The sequence below is a fragment of the Myotis brandtii genome, unplaced genomic scaffold (assembly GCF_000412655.1).
Source record: "Myotis brandtii unplaced genomic scaffold, ASM41265v1 scaffold469, whole genome shotgun sequence".
In the NCBI taxonomy this organism is placed as follows: Eukaryota; Metazoa; Chordata; class Mammalia; order Chiroptera; family Vespertilionidae; genus Myotis; species Myotis brandtii.
This window is the reverse complement of record NW_005367911.1, coordinates 376,742-396,932: the sequence shown is the minus strand read 5'-3', so window position 1 is coordinate 396,932 and position 20,191 is coordinate 376,742. Positions and strand designations below refer to the sequence as shown.

Sequence of the window (20,191 nt, the reverse complement as noted above, 5' to 3'; positions counted from 1 at the left end):
TGGAGGTTTGAAGTCTATTCAAGGGTACCGAGCCCTAGAATTTAGAACAGAAAAGAGAGGCTGGTGTTTTGCAAAACTTGGATGGGGGCAAACACTGAACGTTTTTGGCCCAGGATGAGTGGAGAAGAGCTTGCTTCCGTAGGTGCAGGCCATCCCTTTGTTTACAGATGAGCGTCTGTGAGAAATAAGGCGAGCCCCCACATTGTGGGTCCTGGTAGAACCCAAAACATACTCGGGAGCCAGGCAGCAAGGCAAATACCTTTACTTCTACCAGAAGGGCGTGCACGCCTGGTCTGGAAGCACGCGCCCACGAGCAGTGGTCTGCTTGGCTTTATAACCCTGACCTCGGGACCTGCCCCTCTTGACTGGAGCTCAGGCACACAGTCTTTCACAATTAGCTAACTCAAAGGGAGGGGTTGGCTTTTGGGGTTCAAGATGCGGCCCCAGGGGAGTTGCAAGCCACGTGGCCAACATGGTGCCTGCCAGTCAGGCAGCCCAATGTGGGGCTGTCTAAACTGTCCTCTGACAGAAAAGGTGGCTTGTTTATTCTCACAGGTCTTGGGGACAGTTGGTGAAGAAAGAGGTTACAAAAAAAAAACACTAAAAGATACAGTCACGAAAATGACTTAAAAGGAATCTCACCAGCCCGAAAGGGGGAAGGATAGTAAAATAGTATTTAACCTGGTTGGTGCTATAATGAATGACTTTAACATGATGATGATGTTTATTTACAGTATAACTCGAATGCTAATTAATAAGCCAGGGTTCAGACTGCAGGCCAGCCAGGCTGTTCATTATTGGAAGCGTTTTTATCCGGCTTCTGGGTAGAGGCTGAGCGGCAGGGTGCGTGTAATCAATGGGTGGATGTAGGGCGGGACTGCCTTGATCCTGAGTCGTACTGTCGGGCCCTGGGGTGCGGTCGTCCGCCCCATTGTACTTGTACATAACTGCTGAGAAAATGGTGAAATAAAGGTAATTTGAAAAACCTACCTGGACTGGCTGTCCTTGTGGAAGCAGCGCCGGGGCCTCAGTGACTCGAGCATCTCTGGCCGCTGGGTCAGAGGGGCGGGCCCTGCGCGGAGCGGGCGGAAGGAGCGGGGGCGGGGCTTCCCGAGGCCCCGAGTCAAAGCTGGGGCGGGTCCCTGGCTCCCGCACTTTCTATTCCGCTTGCAGCCGTTTCTGTCGAGTAACCGCGGGTAAGGCTCACGGGACCCTTCTTTCTCTTTGGGAGGAAAGGGCCAGGCATTCGCGGCTAGCGGCCTCTGCGCGTGTCCGGTGGGACGTGAAACACCTTCTCAATGAAATCCCAGCCTCTCCGTCTGCTCCCACCCCGGCCAATGGCCCTCCCCGGAGTAGGGCGGGGAGCAGCTTGGCTCTCGGGGTGGCAGGCCGCCACTCCCCACCTTCTCCAACGCGGTGCACTGGGTCCCCAGGACTCTGCTGAAGGGGCCCGGTTGCCTGGCCGGCCCCAGCCGCGGCTCCGGGACGACCCTGCCCTGCAGGCCCTCTTCCCACGGACGCAATCTCAAATCTCTTCTTGCAGCTGAGAGAAGCCCGGATCTGCGGTTTGAACCAGGAGAGGCCCCCGTTATTTGGCCCAGGAAGGTCCGTGCGGCTCACCTTGCCCGCTCGTTCTGCCACCACTCGAGTTTGGGGGCAAGAACCTGGAGTTAGCCTTGGCCCTTCCTAGTGAAGGGCAGATGCTGACGTTGCTACTACCCGCCCCGGGCACCCTCTCTGAAAAGACCTCAGAAGGCAGTGAGGAAGACGTTCATGCTCCCTTCCAGGTTATGTTAGGGGTCTGAGCCTCACCTGTGACCAGTCTAGCCCCCTTTCTCTTATTGCAAAGAATCCCTGCCTTATTAAAGGCTGCACCTGCCCAGGCATGGAAGCTTTCCTTCCACCCCCGGGCTGGGAGACCGCAGGCATTTCTGCCCAGGTGCTCTGGAATCCTCTTGAGAGTCATCGTGTTTAGAGTCACCTTGCAGGAAAAAGGGACTCTATGACTGCTCTCCCCTGCCCTACCCAACTTACTTCCCCTGAAGTGAATGCCTGCTCAGCAACTTTTCCCAGGAAAAGATACGTGATCTTCTGTTCACTTATGGAAGTCCCTTTAAGTCAGTGGTTCTCAACCTTCCTAATGCCGCGACCCTTTAATACAGTTCCTCATGTGGTGGTGACCCCCAACCATAAAATTATTTTCGTTGCTACTTCATAACTGTAATTTTGCTACTGTTATGAATCGTAAATATCTGATAGGCAGGATGTATTTTCATTGTTACAAATTGAACATAATTAAAGCATAGTGATTAATCACAAAAACAATATGTAATTATATGTGTGTTTTCCGATGGTCTTAGGCGACCCCTGTGAAAGGGTCGTTCGACCCCCAAAGGGGTCGCGACCCACAGGTTGAGAACCGCTGCTTTAAGTGAAATAACTTCCTCTTTTCCCTCTTGTGGGCAGATTGAGCGCCTACAATAATGAAAGAAGTTGGAAATGCATTGAGATTTCTGACCTGAGAGTGCAGTGTAAGGCTCCATTTTCCATTCCCTAGCTAGCTTAGGCTTGAACTTGCTGAAATTGTGGTGGGACTCCTGGCCAATCTTGAGAACTTAAAACCAAATTGACATTCAGCATCAGTGCGAACAAGCTAGCACCGAGCTTTGTTCTTTTCTCATTAGTGACAAAGCCCCCTACACGATGGGCGAGACGTTCTCCCAGCTGGGCTCTCAGGAGGACGAAAACAAGTCGATCCTACCCCGTGATTCAGCCAGCCATGGTAGCAGCGAGTATTTTTCTTCCTGTGCCCCTTGTGAAAGGGCTGCTAATACCAGCTTTGTGACTTGTCCCACCTGCCAGGGCAATAAGGAGATCCCTCGAGGTGAGTGGCTCAAGGCTCTGGAAATAGCCTGCAATCCAGGAAAAGCTCTTGGCGGTCAGCTGGCCCATGGCCAGGTGCCTCTGAGACTATCCTTGAATGGGGTTGGGTCTCCCAGTTCTTGGTCCCCCAGTGTAGGGCTGGCCAGGGAGATGCTAACCCCTCCTGCCCTGGTTGTGCTCCCCAGCCCCTGGGGTTCCCAGCCTCTCTGCTCCCTTAGCTACAGTGTGCCCTAGGATTCAGGAAGTTACCAATGGCTTCTCCAAAGAAGCTAGGCTCTGAGGAAGAAATGCCAGAGATTCTTCACATCTGTTTATGAAAATCTCACTTTCATTCTAGCGATGACCAACTTCAGAACATAGCCCAGTGCTCCCAGTTCTGCTGAGGGGCCGAGGTGGCATGCTGCTGACATTGCTTTGGGAGGTGGAGGGGTGCTTCTGGCAGACTGGCACAGGAAACATTCGTCATGGACACCTCTTGGCCCTCCCTCTCACTTCTTTCTCTCTACAGAACTAGAGAAGCAGCTGGTGGCCCTCATCCCCTATGGGGACCAGAGGCTGAAGCCCAGGCACACGTAAGCTCCTCTTCCTACCTCTCAGCTCCACAGGCGGTTGCCCCTGGGGCTGTTCCTCTGTGTCTACCCCGTTCTGCCTCCCCCCAGATTTTTCTCCATTGATTCTCCCCCCAAACGCCTGAGCCTCACTGGGCTCATATGTACTAGCCCCGTTTCTGAGGATTTTCCTGATTCCAGAAACCCAGGGCATAGCTACCTAAAGCCACTTGGTGTCCTTCTGAGCATCACTGCCTCCAAGACACATGCCCCCCCCCTTTTTTTTAACATTAAATTTTGACAAATTCATCTAGTGTTTGCTTTGTTCTTTCTTCAACTGCTTTTTTTTTTTAATGTTTTTATTTCAGAGGAAGGGAGAGGGAGAGAAGGACAGAGACATCGATGATGAGAATCATTGATTGGCTGCCTTCTGCACGCCCCACACTGGGGATCGAGCCCGCAATCTGGGCACGCGCCCTGACTGAAATCAAACCGTGACCTCCTGGTTCATGGGTTGACGCTCAATTACTGAGCCACACCGACTGGGCCATGGCTCCCTTTTGAAAACAGAGGACCTCTTGACTCTGCAAGTCCTTCCAGGAGGGAGGGAGGTGGTCCTGGCTGCAGTTGGTTTGGGGAAGTTATTTTTCCTAAGAGCTTCCCCTGCTGTGGCAGCTCAGACATGCCTGTTCTCTTCCCAGTAGAGATGGAAAGCCAGCTGCTCCCTGTTCGGAGACACTTCAGAGCGTTAGAGGCAACCCTGAGTTTCTCTAGGCCGGGGTTGGGGGTGTCGTGACCCTGATTATCATCTGGATCTATTTGGCAGGATCCCTGCAGTCCCCTCCAACAGTTCTCAGCTTCAGTCTGGGAGCCAGCACCCCACCCTCCCCACCACTGCACCAGAATCTAACAGTGCCGCTCATGAGACACTTACAAGGTGCTATCGCTTTAATGCCCATCTCAATTTTAAATTAAATGACAGATGATGTCCTGTTCTGAATATTCAGAACTCTCAAAATTCATGTGGACTGGCTTTTCCCAGTGGTAATAGGGGCTTTAGCTATGTACCAGGCCCTGGAATTGGTGCTTTTTCACACATTAGTGTATATCAAATTCTATGAGGGCCCTAGCCGGTTTGGCTCAGTGGATGGAGCGTCGGCCTGCGGACTGAAGGGTCCCAGGTTCGATTCCGGCCAAGGGCACATGCCTGGGTTGCAGGCTTGATCCCCAGTGGGGAGAGTGCAGTACGCAGCCGATCAATGATTCTCTCTCATCATTGATGTTTCTATCTCTCTATCCCTCTCCCTTCCTCTCTAAAATCAATAAAGATATATTTTTAAAAAAAAATTCTATGAGGTAAGTACAGTTATCTCCATTTTACAAGCAAGAAAACTGAGGCTTAGGGTTGCTCAGAGGTACTGGACCAGAGACCTAGCAATGGAAGCCAAGCTGTCTGCCACCTAGTCCTGTGCTCCTACTTGCTCAGTGCCACATTAGAGTGTAGGCTGGCCCTCCACATCCAGGGGGCTACATGGGGGGGAGGGGGGGCGCAGGATGAGAGGAGAGCCTTGCATGTGGAGAGGAGCTCCTCAGTTTCCTTGAGGTTCAGACTTCTCCACTCCTCTCCCCTGGGTCCTACTTTCCCACAGGGAGCTCTCCGTGTTCCTGGCAGTGCTCATCTGCCTGGTGACCTCCTCCCTCACCATCTTTTTCCTGTTTCCCCGGTCCATCGACACGCAGCCTGCAGGCCTCAACTCCTCCTCCACTGTGGCCTTGGACGAGACTGTCTACATCAACATAACGGTAGGTGGGTGCCTGTGCCTCTGGGCTCTGACCCCCACCTTCCCAGCAATACTCCTCTGTAGCCCTTGCCCAGTGTTGTGATCCTGGGCACCCAGAGGGTGTTAGAAACCTGGGGAGAAGCAGGGGCCACCCTGAACCCCAGATTATGTAGGATTGGGACTCTCCACAGTGAAGGGTCAGAATCAGGGCCCAAGAAATAAATCACAGGGTGTAATGGGGGTGGCATGCCTGAGGCTCCCTGGGTGGGCAGGGTGGGACTGGATCCTGAGCCAGCTTAACGTTTTAGTTAAAATGACTCCTCACCATTAAGAGCCCCCAAGAGGGGCTCCTGGCACTGGTCCTCAGGAGCTGAGGTCCATATGGGGGTGGGGCTCAGTCAGGCTGGGGGTTTTGAAACTGTTTGACTTCTCCTTTCCAAGGATGGCCCCACTCACCCCTCCCTTTCCTTGTCTTCATCCCCAGAATATCTTGAACATCTCCAATAGCAACTACTACCCCATCACTGTGACCCAGCTAACCATTGAGGTGCTGCACCTGTCCGTCGTGGTGGGGCAGGTCTCAAATAGCCTCCTCCTCCACATTGGCCCTTTGGCCAGTAAACAGGTAGGTGTCTCCCTCTCCCTGGTCAGCCCTGCCCACAGCGGTGTGGATGTGTGAGGTGGTGGGAAGGGGGTGACGGCTGGAGTTGGGGCTAACCCTATGCCATTTGGTTGACAGATGTTTTATGCAGTAGCCAACAGGATCTTGGATGAAAACACATAGTGAGTATCCCTTGATCTCTTCTCCCTCCGCCTCTTTTCTGTTTGGAAACCTGGTTTTAATCCCCACCAGGTTTTCTGATTGCTTAGCAAAAACCTTGCAGCCAGTCTTTGGCCTGTACTCATAGCTGAGGCTGCAATGTGCAAGGAAGTGTTCAGGGTCCCCAGCCTCTCTTCCTGTTTAGAACTAGATTGGAATGAGGAACAGGCTAGGATTTGGTTAATCCTTACAATATGTGACGTGGGGCTCTTTAGCCTGAATTGCTGAGGATGAATGTCATTTTCTGCTGAGGGAGGGGCCAGCATGTGCCTGGGCCAAGCCAGTTGGGATTGGTGGAGTGATGTTGCAAGGAGGATGACATACTCCTTAGTCAGAGGGAGTGTGTGTGGGAGGGGGGAGTGGCATTTGGGGCCCCTGAGGGAAAGGGGCCTAGAAGGTGACAAGGGTGGGGCTTGCAGGCCTTTAAGCCTTCTGATGGCCACTCAGTGTGAAACATGATCCAATGTGTCTCTCTCTCCCTCTCTCTCTTTCTCAGCAAAATCTGTAGCTGGCTGAAAATCAAAGTCCACCATGTGCTTTTGCACATCCAGTAAGTAGGGCTTGGACCTCTCCCACTTCTGACTCCAGTCTCTCCTCAGCCTCACCTTGTGAGAGGAGAGTGATCCAAGGTGACCCCATGAATCTGTTAGTTCTTGGGAAGAGCAGCAGGTCCAGCCCCTACTCTAGGTCCCACCTTGCTCCTAAGCTACTAGTGTGACGGCCACAGAGCTGTCTGGAACACAGGTGAGGCAGCAACCTCAGATGCCTTAGCAGAGTGGGGAACAAAAGAAAGGGTGGGTGGGATCTGAGGGAGCCAACCCCCCACCCCCAGACAGCAGGCCATGGCCAGAGCTTTCCTCTTCCTCCCAGACATAACAACAAAGCCTGCTTCCTCTCCAGGGGCACCGTGACCTATATCTGCTTGAGCCACTCAGAGCAGAAAGTCTTCCAGAGCTATGAGTACGTGGACTGCCGGGAAAACACATCAGGGCCCCACTTGCCGGTCCCTCACCTGCTGTGACCTGTCTGCTGTCCCCAAACTCTAGGCACCTGCCAGCCTGGTCTGTATCTCTCACAACTCCGTGGGGCCCAAGGAGGACTGTGGTGACTTGGCCAAAGGAAAAGCCCTGCTTTATCATACCCTCCCACCCCACCCACACACAGGAAGCGCTCCGATTCCCACAGGCACGGAAGCCAGGTTCTCCTGGGGGCTGCCACCAGGTCCTCCCCTGGGTCTGGCCTGAGGGAAGTCTGGCGTGATGTTTCCTTGGAGTTAGAGTCCCTGGAGTGGCCCCTGCTCTTTCTGTTCTAGTTGCCCAGCTCCTCAGGTCTGGCCTTCCTCCTGCCTGAATGTGAGAAAGCGTTGTATCCAGCGTTAAAGACATGAATCTTTTCAGGTTCTCCACCTAGTGATGGGAAAGCGACTTGGGGGGCATGCAGTGCGGTCTCCAGGGTCTTTTGCAGAACACAGATGCTCTCCTGTGCCTCCCTGTTTGGGTTGTGTGACAAAGTGATGGTGATGATCGACTTTGCTCCTGGGAACTTGTCCCCTGCCCGTCTGACAGCTGGGTTGGCCGAGGCTCTGCATCCTTCCTGGTTACAGACTGTCCTGGTTTCTAGGAAGACAGCTCCAGCTTCTTCCCCATGAAACAGTTTATTATTCTCTTCAAAGCAGGAGCAACTTGACAGACAAAGCCAGAGTCATTTTAACAGATGTTTATTTATTGAAGGAGAGCTCCTGGCCGGTGGTGAGCCCATAACCCTGAGCCTGGGCGAGTAGACACAGGCAGGCCAAGCTGCTGGGCTCTGCCACACCAGCGCCCACCCTCCCAGAGGCCTCTGCTTTCCTTTGGGCATTGACGGTAGAGACAGCACATCAGTAGGGACTGGTCTTTGCTGTCACTCAGATGAAGCTAAGTCCTCCAGGTCCCATTGGGCCCCACGTGGAGGCGGTTTCCTTCTTTAGTGAGCAGAAATGGTGTTTGCTCACTAAAGGTGACTATGGTTTTTATCAGGCGGCAGAGAGATGAGCTTGGGTGGTGGGCAAGCTGAACCTGAAGGAGGATGGGTGGAGAGGGGGACTGGTGACTGGTGGGCTGGGGGAACAAGAGGGAGGAAGGAGGTTGTGCTGTCTCCACATTTTCGTGTCTGGGTAACGGGTCAAAGTGGTGCTGGCAAGAGTGGGGGAGTCCAGGAAGGCCAGGCTAGAGCTTCTTCTGTGTGTAGGTTGCCAAATGTAAAGAATTTATATTGTAGTCAATAAACTATACTTAATGTTTAAAGAAGAAGTCTCCTGTGAGCGGGAAGGGAGCTGGTGGACATGCCCCATCTCAGCCTGGTGTTGATGTCCCAGGAGTGCCAAGGTGTCTTCCCCAGGCCCCGAGCCCCTGACACCATGTCCTGCCTCTGGCCTCTGAGAGATGGCTCGCTCCCTTTCTCACTGTGTATCTCTAAGGCCCCTTCCAACTTTAGTCCTATTCTGTGTTCCCCCTAAGCCCCCCGCAAGCTGCTACCCTCAAGAAACACTGCACTGAGGGGCTCCATCAGTCTGACCAAAGGCGATGCTGTGTGGGCCACAACAAGACCCAGGCATCCCCCTCACTGGTCCCAGGGGGAAGCGGGCCGGGCTGGAGGACCCTGGTGTCAACGTTAGGAAGTGGTCAGGGGGACTCCTGGGCCTTTGGGGCCTCTTGACTGTCTCTGCTCCTTGGATAGGCTGACACCCAGGAAGGAAGAGGCTAATCCCCCTCCCCTTCCAGGGCCTGGTGTCCTGTACCTGAGGCTATAGCTCTCCGTCACTCTGAGCTCTCTCTTCCTGCTTCTCATCAACCATTCAACAGCTGGGTGCCCACTGTGGGCCAGGAATTACACTGGGCTGGGGCGGTCCTTCCCTGTCTGCCACCTCTTCCTACTGCTGCCCCAGGCCTGCTTGGTGGGCGGCAGTCCCTCCTTCCCCAGCTGTATCTCAGTAAGCATCAGCTAGGAGGAAGGGGTGATGGCTCCTGTGAGAGTCATAAACCTGAAGCCCCAACAGAACTATCATTGCTAAAGAAAAGGGCCAGCCCGGCCAGTGTGGCTCAGTGGTTGAGCGTTGAACTGTGAACCAGGAGGTCACGGTTTGATTCCTGGTCAGGGCACATGCCCAGGTTGCCTGCTCAATCCCCAGTAGGGGGCGTACAGGAAGCAGTCTATCAATGATTCTCACTGATGTTTCTTCCTCTCTCTGAAAAAAACACACACAAAAACTTTTTTTTTTTTCTTAAAGAAAAGGCTGGAGTTGGAGACTTGGGAGTATAAGGCCAGTTCTCCCACTGGCTTTGCCTAGCGAAGCATGCAATTGCTTTCCACTTTCTTCTCTCACCCTCTCCATCCCCTCATGGGTGTTCCCCCCCTCCTGGGTCTTCCTGCCTCTTTCCCCTCAGTCTCACAGAGCTGACCAGTTTCAAGTCTGCAGGAAACGTCATTTTATTCTGGGCTAGCCTCCTGTTCTGGAATGGACCAGAAGGGCATGGCCTTTGGAGTGCAGACATTGCTGGATGGTGAGAAGGTAGATTTGCTCATCTGTTGTTTACTGATGACCAGTTGGGCCTTGGGGTCTGTCAGGGGATCACCACTGCTGTATGTAATCCATTGACTGAAATGAAGGAGGGACAGAAGACAAAACATGTAAATTAGCAGTTTCTGGGCTTCTTAGTTTCAGAGCATTAAGCCCTTTTGAGGCCGAAGGAATCAGAGTGAAATGTAACAGCCCAGTCCTCATTCTAAAAGGACTAGGAATGAGCCCGTCTCTAAGCTAAGCGCTTCTGGTGCCTTCTCTTGTCACTGCCACATGCAGTCCTCATGAACCCTCTGTGCAGGAGCTGGTATTATCATTAATTTATGGAGGGGCAACAAAGGCTTGGAGGATAAGTCATACTAGTAGGGCGTGGTGATCCTGAGACCAACAACATTACTGCAGGTCTTGGCTTCCTCCTGCTCCAGCTGCCTCTACCCCAGCCAGCGCTTAAACAGCCCCCCTTGCCTGGCCTGCATTGCTCAGTGGTTGAGCACCAACCTATAAACCAGGAGGTCACTGGTTTGATTCCCGGTCTGGGCACATGCCCAGTGGGGGGGCATGCAGGAGGCAGCCAATCAATAATTATCTCATAATTGATGTTTCTGTCTCTCCCTCTCCTTTCCTCTCTGAAATCAATAAGAATACATTTAAAAAAAACAAAAAACAGCTCCCGCCCTAACCGGTTTGGCTCAGTGGATAGAGCGTCAGCTTGCGGACTGAAGGGTCCCAGGTTCGATTCTGGTCAAGGGCATGTACCTTGGTTGCGGGCACATCCCCAGTAGGGGGTGTGCAGGAGGCAGCTGATCGATGTTTCTCTCGCATCGATGTTTCCAACTCTCTATCCCTCTCCCTTCCTCTCTGTAAAAAATCAATAAAATATATTTTAAAAAAAAAAACAGCTCCCTTATTTTGCTTCTCTGGCACCTGTCTTCTCTCTCCAAATAGATTGTCAACCCCTCCACTTATGCTTAGTGCTGAACAACAGCCACTATTTAGACATTTTTAGGGGGTGGGGAACGGGGGAATGGACCATCTAGAAGTGAAATAATTGCAGCCCCTCCCCCACCCCTGCCAGGAAAGCGCTCCAGACTCCACGCTCACATGCCCACAAGCGCACACTCAGACACCCTGCCTGCCTTGCACGTCCTGTCTCACCGTGAAGCGTGTCTTCGAGGTATGTGTAGTGAGGTAGGGCTGGTCTGGTTTCCTGAAACCTGATGATAAATCAAAGCACATGTTACTCATCTGGCAGTTTCTGAGGCTAGAACATGGCAGAGACGGACTCTTCACTGTGTGACCGGGGACAGGTGGCAGCCCCGACCTGGGGCTGGGCACAGACCGAGCCCACCCGGAATTTCTCAACTAGGAATGGTGACTCCCTGTCCCAGGCCTCACAGGGCTCCGTATTATCTGTGGCTAAGCCTGCAACTCACATCCCACCCTCTGACCACCCTCACCCGCCTCTGTCCCCCTCCCCTGGAGGAAGGGCTGACAACTTCTTGGCCAGCCTCTGCAGAAGTTGGAAGCCGCCCTGGCAGTGCCAGGTTGGCACAAACACACTCAGAGGGAGTGTCCCCAAGGAAAAGCCCCGGTGCCGGGGCGGATCACGCATGGTGGGACGGCGGGTAACAAACGTGGGTTCTGGACCCTCGGGCAGGGGTGGGAGACTGCCGCGCACTTACCGGGGTCTAGAGGGATTTTCTGCCCTCCTTGGACTTTATCCTTAAAGCGATGGGCCCCCATGGAGTCAAGCTGGGGGCCAGGCTTTTGGGAATCCTGGAGTTTGTGCTTGGAACTGAGCCGGGTAAGAGGGTCTTGGGCATTTTGTTGCCGTGGTTGAGATGGAGGCTGTGGCTGTGTCTGTGGTGGTGGTGGTGGAGGCGGTGGCGGTGGCTTTGGCTGTGGCTGTGTCTGTGGTGGTGGTGGTGGTGGAGGCGGCGGCGGTGGCTGTGGCTGTGTCTGTGGTGGTGGTGGTGGTGGTGGAGGTGGGGGCGGTGGCGGTGGCTGTGGCTGTGGCTGTGTCTGTGGTGGTGGTGGCGGTGGCGGTGGCGGCGGTGGCGGTGGCTCTGGCTGCTCCGCTGGCTTTGGCGGGGGCGGCTGTGGCTGTGTAGGTGGTGGCGATCGTACCTGTGATGGCCCTGGCTCCTGATGTGACTCCTGAGATAACTGGGTTTGCTTCTCAGATTGGCATTTCTCCTTTTGGGGTTTCTTCAGTTCCTGGCAAGAAGCCCCCGGCAAGTGACAGCCTCCTCCCTCCCACCCGGGCACCCATCTGCCAGATACCACAGGGAGCAAGACAGCAAATCCAGAGGGAGAGGTGCCCCAAGGGTCTCTGTTCCCTGGAGTTGGAGCCTGAGGCTAAAGCATGGGCTAACTTCCTTCACCCGCCACAGCACCAAGCACTGCTTCTCGGTGACATGGCCCCTGGCACAGCCCCTCCCAGGAAACATCAGTCTCTGAGCACCTACCTGCTAGCTTGGGAGCTGTGCACTGAAAAACAGTTTGCAGGACCGGAGGATAAAGAATAGCTTTGTGCCAATGCTTTGAAACAGCGCTGTCCAATAGAAATATAAAATGTGCCCCGTGTCATTTTAAACTTTCTAGTAGCCACATAAAGAGTAAGAAGAGCCCTGGCCGGTTTGGCTCAGTGGATAGATCGGCCTGCGGACTGAAGTTAAGGGTGCCAGGTTTAATTCTGGTCAAGGGCACATGCCCAGGTTGCAGGCTTGATCCCCAATAGGAGGCGTGCAGGAGGCAGCCAATCAATGATTCTCTCTCATCATTGATATTTCTATCTCTCTCCCTCTCCCTTCCTCTCTGAAATCAATAAAATATATTTTTTAAAAAAGAGTAAGAAGAGCCCTGGCTGGTGTGGTTCAGTGGTTACAGTGTCGATCAGCACACCAAAGGGTTGTGGGTTTAATTCTTGGTCAAGGGCATATACCTGGGTTGGGGGTTCACTTCCTGCCCGCGGTTGGGGCGTGTGCAGGAGGCAACCAGTTTCTCTCTCCCTCTCTCTCCTCCCAGCTCCCTCTCTTCCACTCTCCCTGAAAAAGCAATTGAAAAAATATCCTCAGGCCCTGACCGGTTTGGCTCAGTGGATAGAGCATTGGCCTGCGGACTCAAGGGTCCCAGGTTCAATTCCGGTCAAGGGCATGTACCTTGGTTGCAGGCACATCCCCAGTGGGGAGTGTGCAGGAGGCAGCTGATCAATGTTTCTCTCTCATCGATGTTTCTAACTCTCTGTCCCTCTCCCTTCCTCTCTGTAAAAAATCAATAAAATATATTAAAAATATATATATATCCTCAGGTGAAGATTAAGGAAAAAAAGAAAAAGAGTAGGAAAAAAACAGGTAAAACTAATTTTAATAATATATTTTATTTACATCCAAACATGTAATCAATATGATAATATTACATAACTAGCGGTCCAGTGCACGAGATTCATGAATGGGGGGAGGGAGGCGGCCTCTCGCAGTCTGGGAGCCCTAGGGGGATGTCCGACTGAGGCTTAGGCCGGCTCCCCGGATATTCTTAGTGCTACCACGGCAGCTGCGCTCGCCAACAAACCTGGCTTCTGCGTTGAGTGGCCCCTGGTGGTCAGTGCGCATCATAGCGACCAGTCATTCCACCGTTTGGTCGATTTGCATATTAGCCTTTTATTATTTAAGATTTTTATTCTTTGTTTTTGTACTAAGTCTTTAAAACCCAGCATGCATTTTACACTTACTAGCACATCTTATTTGGGACAGGACATTTAGCAAAAAGAATTAACTTCTATTTAGATTTCATCAAATTTCCAGTTGAAAAAGTAGACTCACATATCCAAGTTGTCTCAAACAGAAAGTTTTCCAATATGTAAATTGAGTATGTGTTTAAAATTCGATATTTAAATGAATTCAATGTTTATAAAATTTTAAAATCAGTTCCTCAGCCTCACTGGCCACATTTCAAGGGCTCGATAGTACACAGACTGGTGGCTATCCTATTGGACAACACAGCTTTAAAACCTCCCAGGCACCAGTTCCCTCAGTTCCCCGCTAGGCCTCAGCAAAGCTGAGTTACGTCAATGCACACACACACACACACACACACACACACACACACACACACGTTTATCCAAGAGAACACCGAAGGACCTTGCTTTCCTCCTATCCCCAGCAAAACAACATTCACAGGATGATGACAGCTTCCTAGGGGTCTGTCTTCCCTCCCCATCGCTGTCCTAACCCTGGAAGGACCCTGATGAACCTGACACTCTCATGCACCTTCTCTTGCTGTTGCTGCCTCAGTCCCCTACTCTTTTCCAAAGCCGCCTGTCTGCGCCGGGCCTCCCAGTGGTAAGCACTGCCCATGATGGTGGCGGTGCCAGAATGCCCCAGGCAGGGGATGCGGCTGCCACTGCCCCCACTGCCCACCCACCTCTGTCCCCTCTCAGCCCAACCCCACGGCCTGTCACTAGAACCACCTCATAATGTGGCCACTACCATGACAACTGGGCAGGACCTCCTTCCTTGGGGAGGAGGGAGGTGTTCTTCCCAAGCCTCCTAGGGAACATCTATAATGTACCTTTCTTTCCAGGGCCCTGAACAGGTAGAAGACACCTTCCCCCATTAGCTCTGAGTCTAAACTGGCTCCAGGGACAATTCTGAAGTCAGCTGGCTTTTCTATTTTTGTTTGTTTGTTTGTTTGTTTGTTTGTTTTCTCCTATCCTTCCTAGGACTCCAGCATCTTCATCAGGCCTCTGCTGATCCTCGTCCCCCAAAGGTCTCTGGAGTTACCTCTCCCTCAGTCCTCCATCTCCTCCCCTTGTGCTGAGTCAGGAGGAAAGAAAATACAAAATCCAGGGAACTCTCCCGTGCCTGGACCCCGTGGAGTGCCAGGTGGCTGATTGGAGAGTGCCCCAGTGTTGGGATACAGAATGCTGGGCACAAGCCTAGAGTCTAGCTCTTCCTCTGACCCTGCAGGCCCCACCTAACCTCTCTGGGCTTGTTTCCTTACCTGTAGAACCAGAAGGGTCTGACCTTCTTCAGAGGATTGGTATCAGGACCAAGTAGATGAATGGATGAAAAATGTGTAAGAGGAAGTATGAGGTTGCTGAGCTACAGGTTGGTACTATTTATTACCCTACCTGACTTGTGTCCCTGGTGGTGGAGTGGCCAGGGGAGGGGATTATTTCCTACCGCCCAGGAAGCTTCTAGGGGCAGGGTCTGGGTAGACTATTGATCTGCCTCCTAAACATACATGCCTTTACCCTCAGACATAAATCTTTCTGGAAGCAGCAGAGCCCGAGTCTACCTTCAGGGCTAAGGGCAGGGTAAGGGTATAGGTTAAAAAAGGGACTTCGTACCCAGCCCCAGCCTCAAACACTGTCGTAGTAGAGGGAGGGTGCAGGGAGCAGCTCTTGCACCAGAGAACAGGTGTCTGGAGAGCCTGTCAATTCAGGTACCGGGTGTAGTGGGTCAGCTTGGGCTTTGAAGTCAAGCAAAGACTCCGATTCAGGTTCAATGCTAGTTGTGTCACTTCCTAGCTGGGGGACTTAGGCAGGTCCCTCAATGTCTCTGAGCCTTTCCTGTGAAGGTCGTTGGGGGATCTCATGGAATCCATGGAAAGTGGCTGCCCTCACAGTGGACACCGGGCTATGTCCAGCTGGTAGCTCTACGGGGGGGGGGAGGGGGGAACAGTGGGGCACTGAGCCTTGCTGGATCTCTTTCCTCCTTTGCTAGTTCCTTCTCCTCCTCCTTATCACCCAGGGGTGTCATCTGCAACAATAGATGACAAGGGTTTCCAGAAGTAGGAGATGATACTGAGGCTTCTCACTGGACATTTTCCTTCCTACAAACGAATTCTAATAACATTTAGGTGGAAAATGATAATAAGAGGAAGAGAAAGGCACCCAACTTCCCAATAATTAGCTGTGAAAAGGAGGAAGTGGGTTCTTGTTTAGATCTCTTCCTCTCTCGCTTTCCCTCTTGTTCTCCTCCTACCCTAGAAAGAACAGGGATCAGATGGAGAGATGCTCAGGGTGGGGGAGGTGGGCTGGGCTGAATTTAGGGAAATGTTCCCAACCCTCTGAGCCAGACCTCAGGTCAGAGGAGGGGTTTTCCAGGGGAATCTGCCAATATTGTGCCCCCCTTCTTCTCTCCCTTTCTGAGCCCCGCTCCTGCCTCCCCTGCGCAATCTCTCCCACCCCCACCCCTGACCTCAGACTTCCCTCCAGTCCCAGGATTCTACTCCACATCCCATTGCACCCCTTCCAGTCTGATGTTAACTGATACTGGCCCTCGGGGACTTCCCATGCTGCCACCTAATTGCAGACACTTGCATTTGTAAAGCAAACCTGTTATTATCCGAGACCCAGGATCTTTGTTGTGGAAGTAACAAAGTAGTTAAAAGCAACGGGCAAGGTAAGTCCCATGAAATACTAGCTGCATTATTTATGAGGTATGCAAATGTGGTCTAGTTCCCATCTCTCTCTGATCAGTTTCCTCACCTGTAAAGTAAGGGTAATAATACCTCCATCCTGGAGATATTGTAATGATTAAAGGAAATAATGCATGCCACGCACAGGGTTCAATAAACTGAGGCTTTTATCATTATAGTAGTCCACAAATTTAAGGTATTGTGAGAGACAGCATTATTTTTTGTATCCCTAAGCAAGAAAGGAAGAAAAACTAAAAAAGACGCGCTGCCATGTAAACAGCAGTATTACTTTCTTGTAAAATGCATCCTGGTTTCTGAGATATGAAGATATAAAAAAAAGATGTGCATCTTGGATGAAATCGGGCACCATCCAGTGGCTCTCCACAGGGTGCCTGGGTTCTAAGCCTCTGTTTGTCCAACACCTGGATGACCTTGAACTTTCCATGTGAGAACCTGGGTTTCCTTGTAGGCCAGGTAAGCACAGGGTAAGATGACTGAGCTGCTGGGAGGCCCAGACACTCTGAGGGGTGGTGGCTGCCTTTGCTGCTCCCTGCTGCCCCCTGCTGGCCCAGCTGCCCCGGAAAGGGAATCGAGTCTTGGCTGAGAGGATGGTACAGCGCCCCCGTTGGGATTTTTTTTTTTTTGTAATGTATTTTTATTGATTTCAGAGAAGAAGGGAGAGGGAGAGATAGTAACATCAATGATGAGAGGGAATCATTGATTCGCTGCCTCCTGCACGCCCCCTTTAGGGGGTGGAGCCTGCACCCAGGTACAACACTGGTGTTGAAAGAAAATGGCACACCAGTGGGTACTCAATAATGGAAAGGAGGTTTTGAAGCCCAGTTCCTGGTTAAGTCTAACTCGTTTTGGAGTCTCCTAGTCACACTCAAAAAGAAAAGAAAAAAACCACAAAAATGTAGCTCAGGTGTATGGGTGCCTTCCTGTATTCTGTCTCTCACCACCAGAAGATTCTAGAAACTGCTCTGCAGACTCTGCAGGGACTTAGAAGGCAAGGGTGAGAAAAGAGTGGTGAGGAATTGGATTTCATCTTGGAAGTGGGGAGGCTGAGATCCTGAAGAACATTCGCTGCTTCTCCCTCAGCCTCTCTCCTTCAGCCATCAAGTCCAGTAGCAGAACGCTTCTCAAACTTGAACGTGCGTGTGCCTTCCAGGGGAGTTTTGTTAACAGATTCGGATTCAGCAGGTCTGAGACCCATGTTCCTGCGTTTTTAACATGCTCCTCGGTGACGCCAGTGCTGCTGGTCAGTATCACGCCGTGAGCAGCAAGGCTGCGGCAAGCTGTCCCACCCGAGCTCTTCTAGACACGGGCACCTGCAGCCCTCACTATGCTGGCTGTTGTAGGAGAGTCTCCTCCCCGGCTCCAGGCCGGGTTTTGGCGCCGCCCGCCTGCTGCCTCCTGGCGGCTCCTCAACTCCAGCCCCCTCTCTCTCAGCCTCTCACTCCGTCTCAATATGTCTCAAGATGGCGGCCAATGTGGGATCGATGTTTCAATATTGGAAGCGCTTTGATTTACAGCAGCTGCAGAGGGAACTCGATGCCACCGCAACGGTATTGGCAAACCGGCAAGATGAAAGCGAGCAGTCTAGAAAGCGGCTCATCGAGCAGAGCCGAGAGTTCAAGAAGAACACTCCGGAGGATTTACGCAAGCAGGTAGCGCCACTGCTGAAGAGCTTCCAAGGGGAGATTGATGCACTGAGTAAAAGAAGCAAAGACGCTGAGGCAGCCTTCTTGAATGTCTACAAAAGATTGATTGATGTTCCAGATCCTGTACCAGCCCTGGATCTCGGCCAGCAGCTCCAGCTCAAAGTGCAGCGCCTGCACGACATTGAAACAGAGAACCAGAAACTTAGGGAAACACTCGAGGAATACAACAAGGAATTTGCTGAAGTGAAAAATCAAGGTTGGTGGAAGATGCGTCTTTGCTTGGCTTTTTCTTTTCTTTTTTTTTAATTGCCTTCCCCATCCTGTTGGGACTAGCTCTAATTGTAATATACGTTGGCCGCCAAAGAGCGGGAAATCGCCCAGCTGGTGGAGGACGTGCAGAGACTGCAGGCTAGCCTCACCAAGCTGCGGGAGAACTCCGCCAGCCAGATCTCCCAGCTCGAGCAGCAGCTGAGTGCCAAGAACAGCACGCTCAAACAACTGGAAGAAAAACTCAAAGGACAGGCTGACTATGAAGAGGTGAAGAAAGAACTCAATATTCTGAAGTCCATGGAGTTTGCACCGTCTGAGGGAGCTGGGACACAGGACGCATCCAAGCCCCTGGAGGTGCTGCTGCTGGAGAAGAACCGCTCGCTGCAGTCCGAGAACGCCTCTCTGCGCATCTCCAACAGCGACCTGAGCGGGCGCTGTGCAGAGCTGCAGGTCCACGTCACCGAGGCCATGGCCATGGTGACTGAGCAGAGGGAGCTGATTGCCCGCCTGGAGCAGGATCTCAGCACCGTCCAGTCCATCCAGCGGCCAGATGCCGAGGGTGCAGCCGAGCACGGCCTGGAGAAGATCCCAGAGCCCATCAAGGAGGCCACCGCCCTGTTCTATGGATCCACGGCACCAGCCAGCGGCACCCTCCCTGAGGGCCAGGTAGACTCACTGCTGTCCATCATCTCCAGCCAGAGGGAGCGTTTCCGGACCCGGAACCAGGAGCTGGAGGCTGAGCACCGCATGGCCCAGCACACCATCCAAGCCCTGCAGAGCGAGCTGGACAGCCTGCGTGCCGACAACATCAAGCTCTTCGAGAAAATCAAGTTCCTGCAGAACTACTCTGGTCGGGGCGGTGGCAGCGATGACACGGAGCTGCGGTACTCGTCCCAGTACGAGGAGCGCCTGGACCCCTTCTCCTCCTTCAGCAAGCGGGAGCGGCAGCGGAAGTACCAGAGCCTGAGCCCCTGGGACAAGGCTACACTCAGCATGGGGCGGCTGGTTCTCTCCAACAAGATGGCGCGCACCATCGGCTTCTTCTACACACTGTTCCTGCATTGCTTGGTCTTCCTGGTTCTCTACAAGCTGGCGTGGAGCGAGAGCGTGGAGAGGGACTGTACCACCTTCTGCGCCAAGAAGTTTGCCGATCACCTGCACAAGTTCCACGAGAATGACAACGGGGCAGCGGCCGGTGACTTGTGGCAGTGATGTCTCGGGGCCTCCCCACTCACAACAGCGATGACTGCATTCCCCACCCCTGCTTATTCAGCTGCTTCTAATGACTAGGCTTCCCTAGAAATTCCCCATGGAAACTGCCCTTGCCCTCCACCAGCAGTACCAGAGGTCCTAGTCCCCTTGGGCTCCCTTAAAATGATGTCTCAGCCACTTCAGGCCTCGTCGGTCCAGAAAGTCCCATGGCCCAGCCAGGCTGAGCCACATGGGTCTCTCGGCCCCATCTCAGGCTGTGATCTGGCTTGGGCCCTGCCCACAGCTTGACGGCTAGCCCTGGTGGCAGGGATGCTGTGACACTGTGTCCCACTGTTTCTGGCCATGGTTAAACCAGTCGGGGTCCCCTGGGACCCATCACCACCTCCCAAGATGTAGGGGACCCTTCCTTACAGGCCAGGATTCTGTGAGTCCATCCCCCCAGCCCACCTTGGTCACGCTCTACCCCACCCCCAGACCCACCATGATTTTTGCTTTATTATTTAGCAGGTATTCTGGCTTCTAGGTGAGGAGTCTGCAGTGAGCACACCCCATGCCAGGGGCTCTTCAGACCCAAGGACTGGTCTGAGGGGCCCAGGTGCTTCTTGGCCAAGCAGAACATCTTAGCATGGCCACCTTGGGCCACTGACAGATTTGCCTATGTTAAATTTGCACTTGCGTGTTCAGCTTTGAATAAACATATGGTTGCAGCCAAAAATAAAAACAAAAAAACAATCGGATTCGGATTCAGTAGGTCTGAGACCCATGTTCCTGCGTTTTTAACATGCTCCTCGGTGACGCCAGTGCTGCTGGTCAGTATCACGCCGTGAGCAGCAAGGCTGCGGCAAGCTGTCCCACCCGAGCTCTTCTAGACACGGGCACCTGCAGCCCTCACTATGCTGGCTGTTGTAGGAGAGTCTCCTCCCCACGGCACAGTCACCCCCGCTGACCCAGCTCTGTTGCGAGTCATAGACGTGCAGACTTTGGAAGTGAACGCTTTTGTTGTGTAACTGGGGAAAGGAGGGGGGGGGGGGGAG

The 20,191-nt window shown here is 52.9% G+C and overlaps 2 protein-coding genes and 1 long non-coding RNA gene across 4 annotated transcripts; 2 read left to right on the top strand and 1 right to left on the bottom strand.

Annotated features, from left to right (window-relative positions):
• Positions 1–1,101: 1,101 nt before the first annotated feature.
• On the top strand, positions 1,102–7,712 carry TMEM106A (transmembrane protein 106A). Of its 2 annotated transcripts, XM_005875671.2 has the most exons (9): positions 1,105–1,196; positions 1,544–1,605; positions 2,685–2,884; positions 3,392–3,455; positions 5,081–5,234; positions 5,697–5,837; positions 5,952–5,995; positions 6,529–6,582; positions 6,933–7,712. In XM_005875671.2, the coding sequence occupies exons 3-9, from the start codon at positions 2,704–2,706 to the stop codon at positions 7,051–7,053; spliced, it is 759 nt and encodes a 252-aa protein (XP_005875733.1). In that variant the 5' UTR covers positions 1,105–1,196; positions 1,544–1,605; positions 2,685–2,703; the 3' UTR covers positions 7,054–7,712. The 2 variants fall into 2 exon arrangements, with proteins under 2 accessions (XP_005875732.1, XP_005875733.1); XM_005875670.2 differs by lacking the exon at positions 1,544–1,605 and having other exon boundaries at positions 1,102–1,196.
• A 1,560-nt stretch (positions 7,713–9,272) lies between these two features.
• Positions 9,273–11,457, bottom strand: LOC106727704. The gene is made up of 3 exons (XR_001363932.1): positions 11,271–11,457; positions 10,744–10,802; positions 9,273–9,666 (listed from the first exon to the last, which is right to left on the bottom strand). It is a non-coding gene; the product is annotated as an uncharacterized LOC106727704 (long non-coding RNA).
• A 5,934-nt stretch (positions 11,458–17,391) lies between these two features.
• Positions 17,392–19,872, top strand: LOC102254433 (protein CASP). Its single transcript, XM_005875785.2, has 2 exons — positions 17,392–17,931; positions 18,022–19,872. Exons 1-2 carry the CDS (start codon positions 17,493–17,495, stop codon positions 19,155–19,157), a joined length of 1,575 nt encoding a protein of 524 aa, XP_005875847.1. The 5' UTR covers positions 17,392–17,492; the 3' UTR covers positions 19,158–19,872.
• The last annotated feature ends 319 nt before the right edge of the window (positions 19,873–20,191 follow it).

What these genes read in the sequence shown, in the direction of transcription:
- TMEM106A (XM_005875670.2), top strand. Translation starts at nt 2,704, where the DNA reads ATGGGCGAGACGTTCTCCCAGCTGGGCTCTCAGGAGGACGAAAACAAG. An exon ending in CAATAAGGAGATCCCTCGAG is followed by an intron (nt 2,885 to 3,391) that starts GTGAGTGGCTCA and finishes TTCTCTCTACAG; the next exon opens with AACTAGAGAAGCAGCTGGTG. An exon ending in GCCCTTTGGCCAGTAAACAG is followed by an intron (nt 5,838 to 5,951) that starts GTAGGTGTCTCC and finishes TTTGGTTGACAG; the next exon opens with ATGTTTTATGCAGTAGCCAA.
- LOC102254433 (XM_005875785.2), top strand. Translation starts at nt 17,493, where the DNA reads ATGGCGGCCAATGTGGGATCGATGTTTCAATATTGGAAGCGCTTTGAT. An exon ending in TGCTGAAGTGAAAAATCAAG is followed by an intron (nt 17,932 to 18,021) that starts GTTGGTGGAAGA and finishes TCTAATTGTAAT; the next exon opens with ATACGTTGGCCGCCAAAGAG.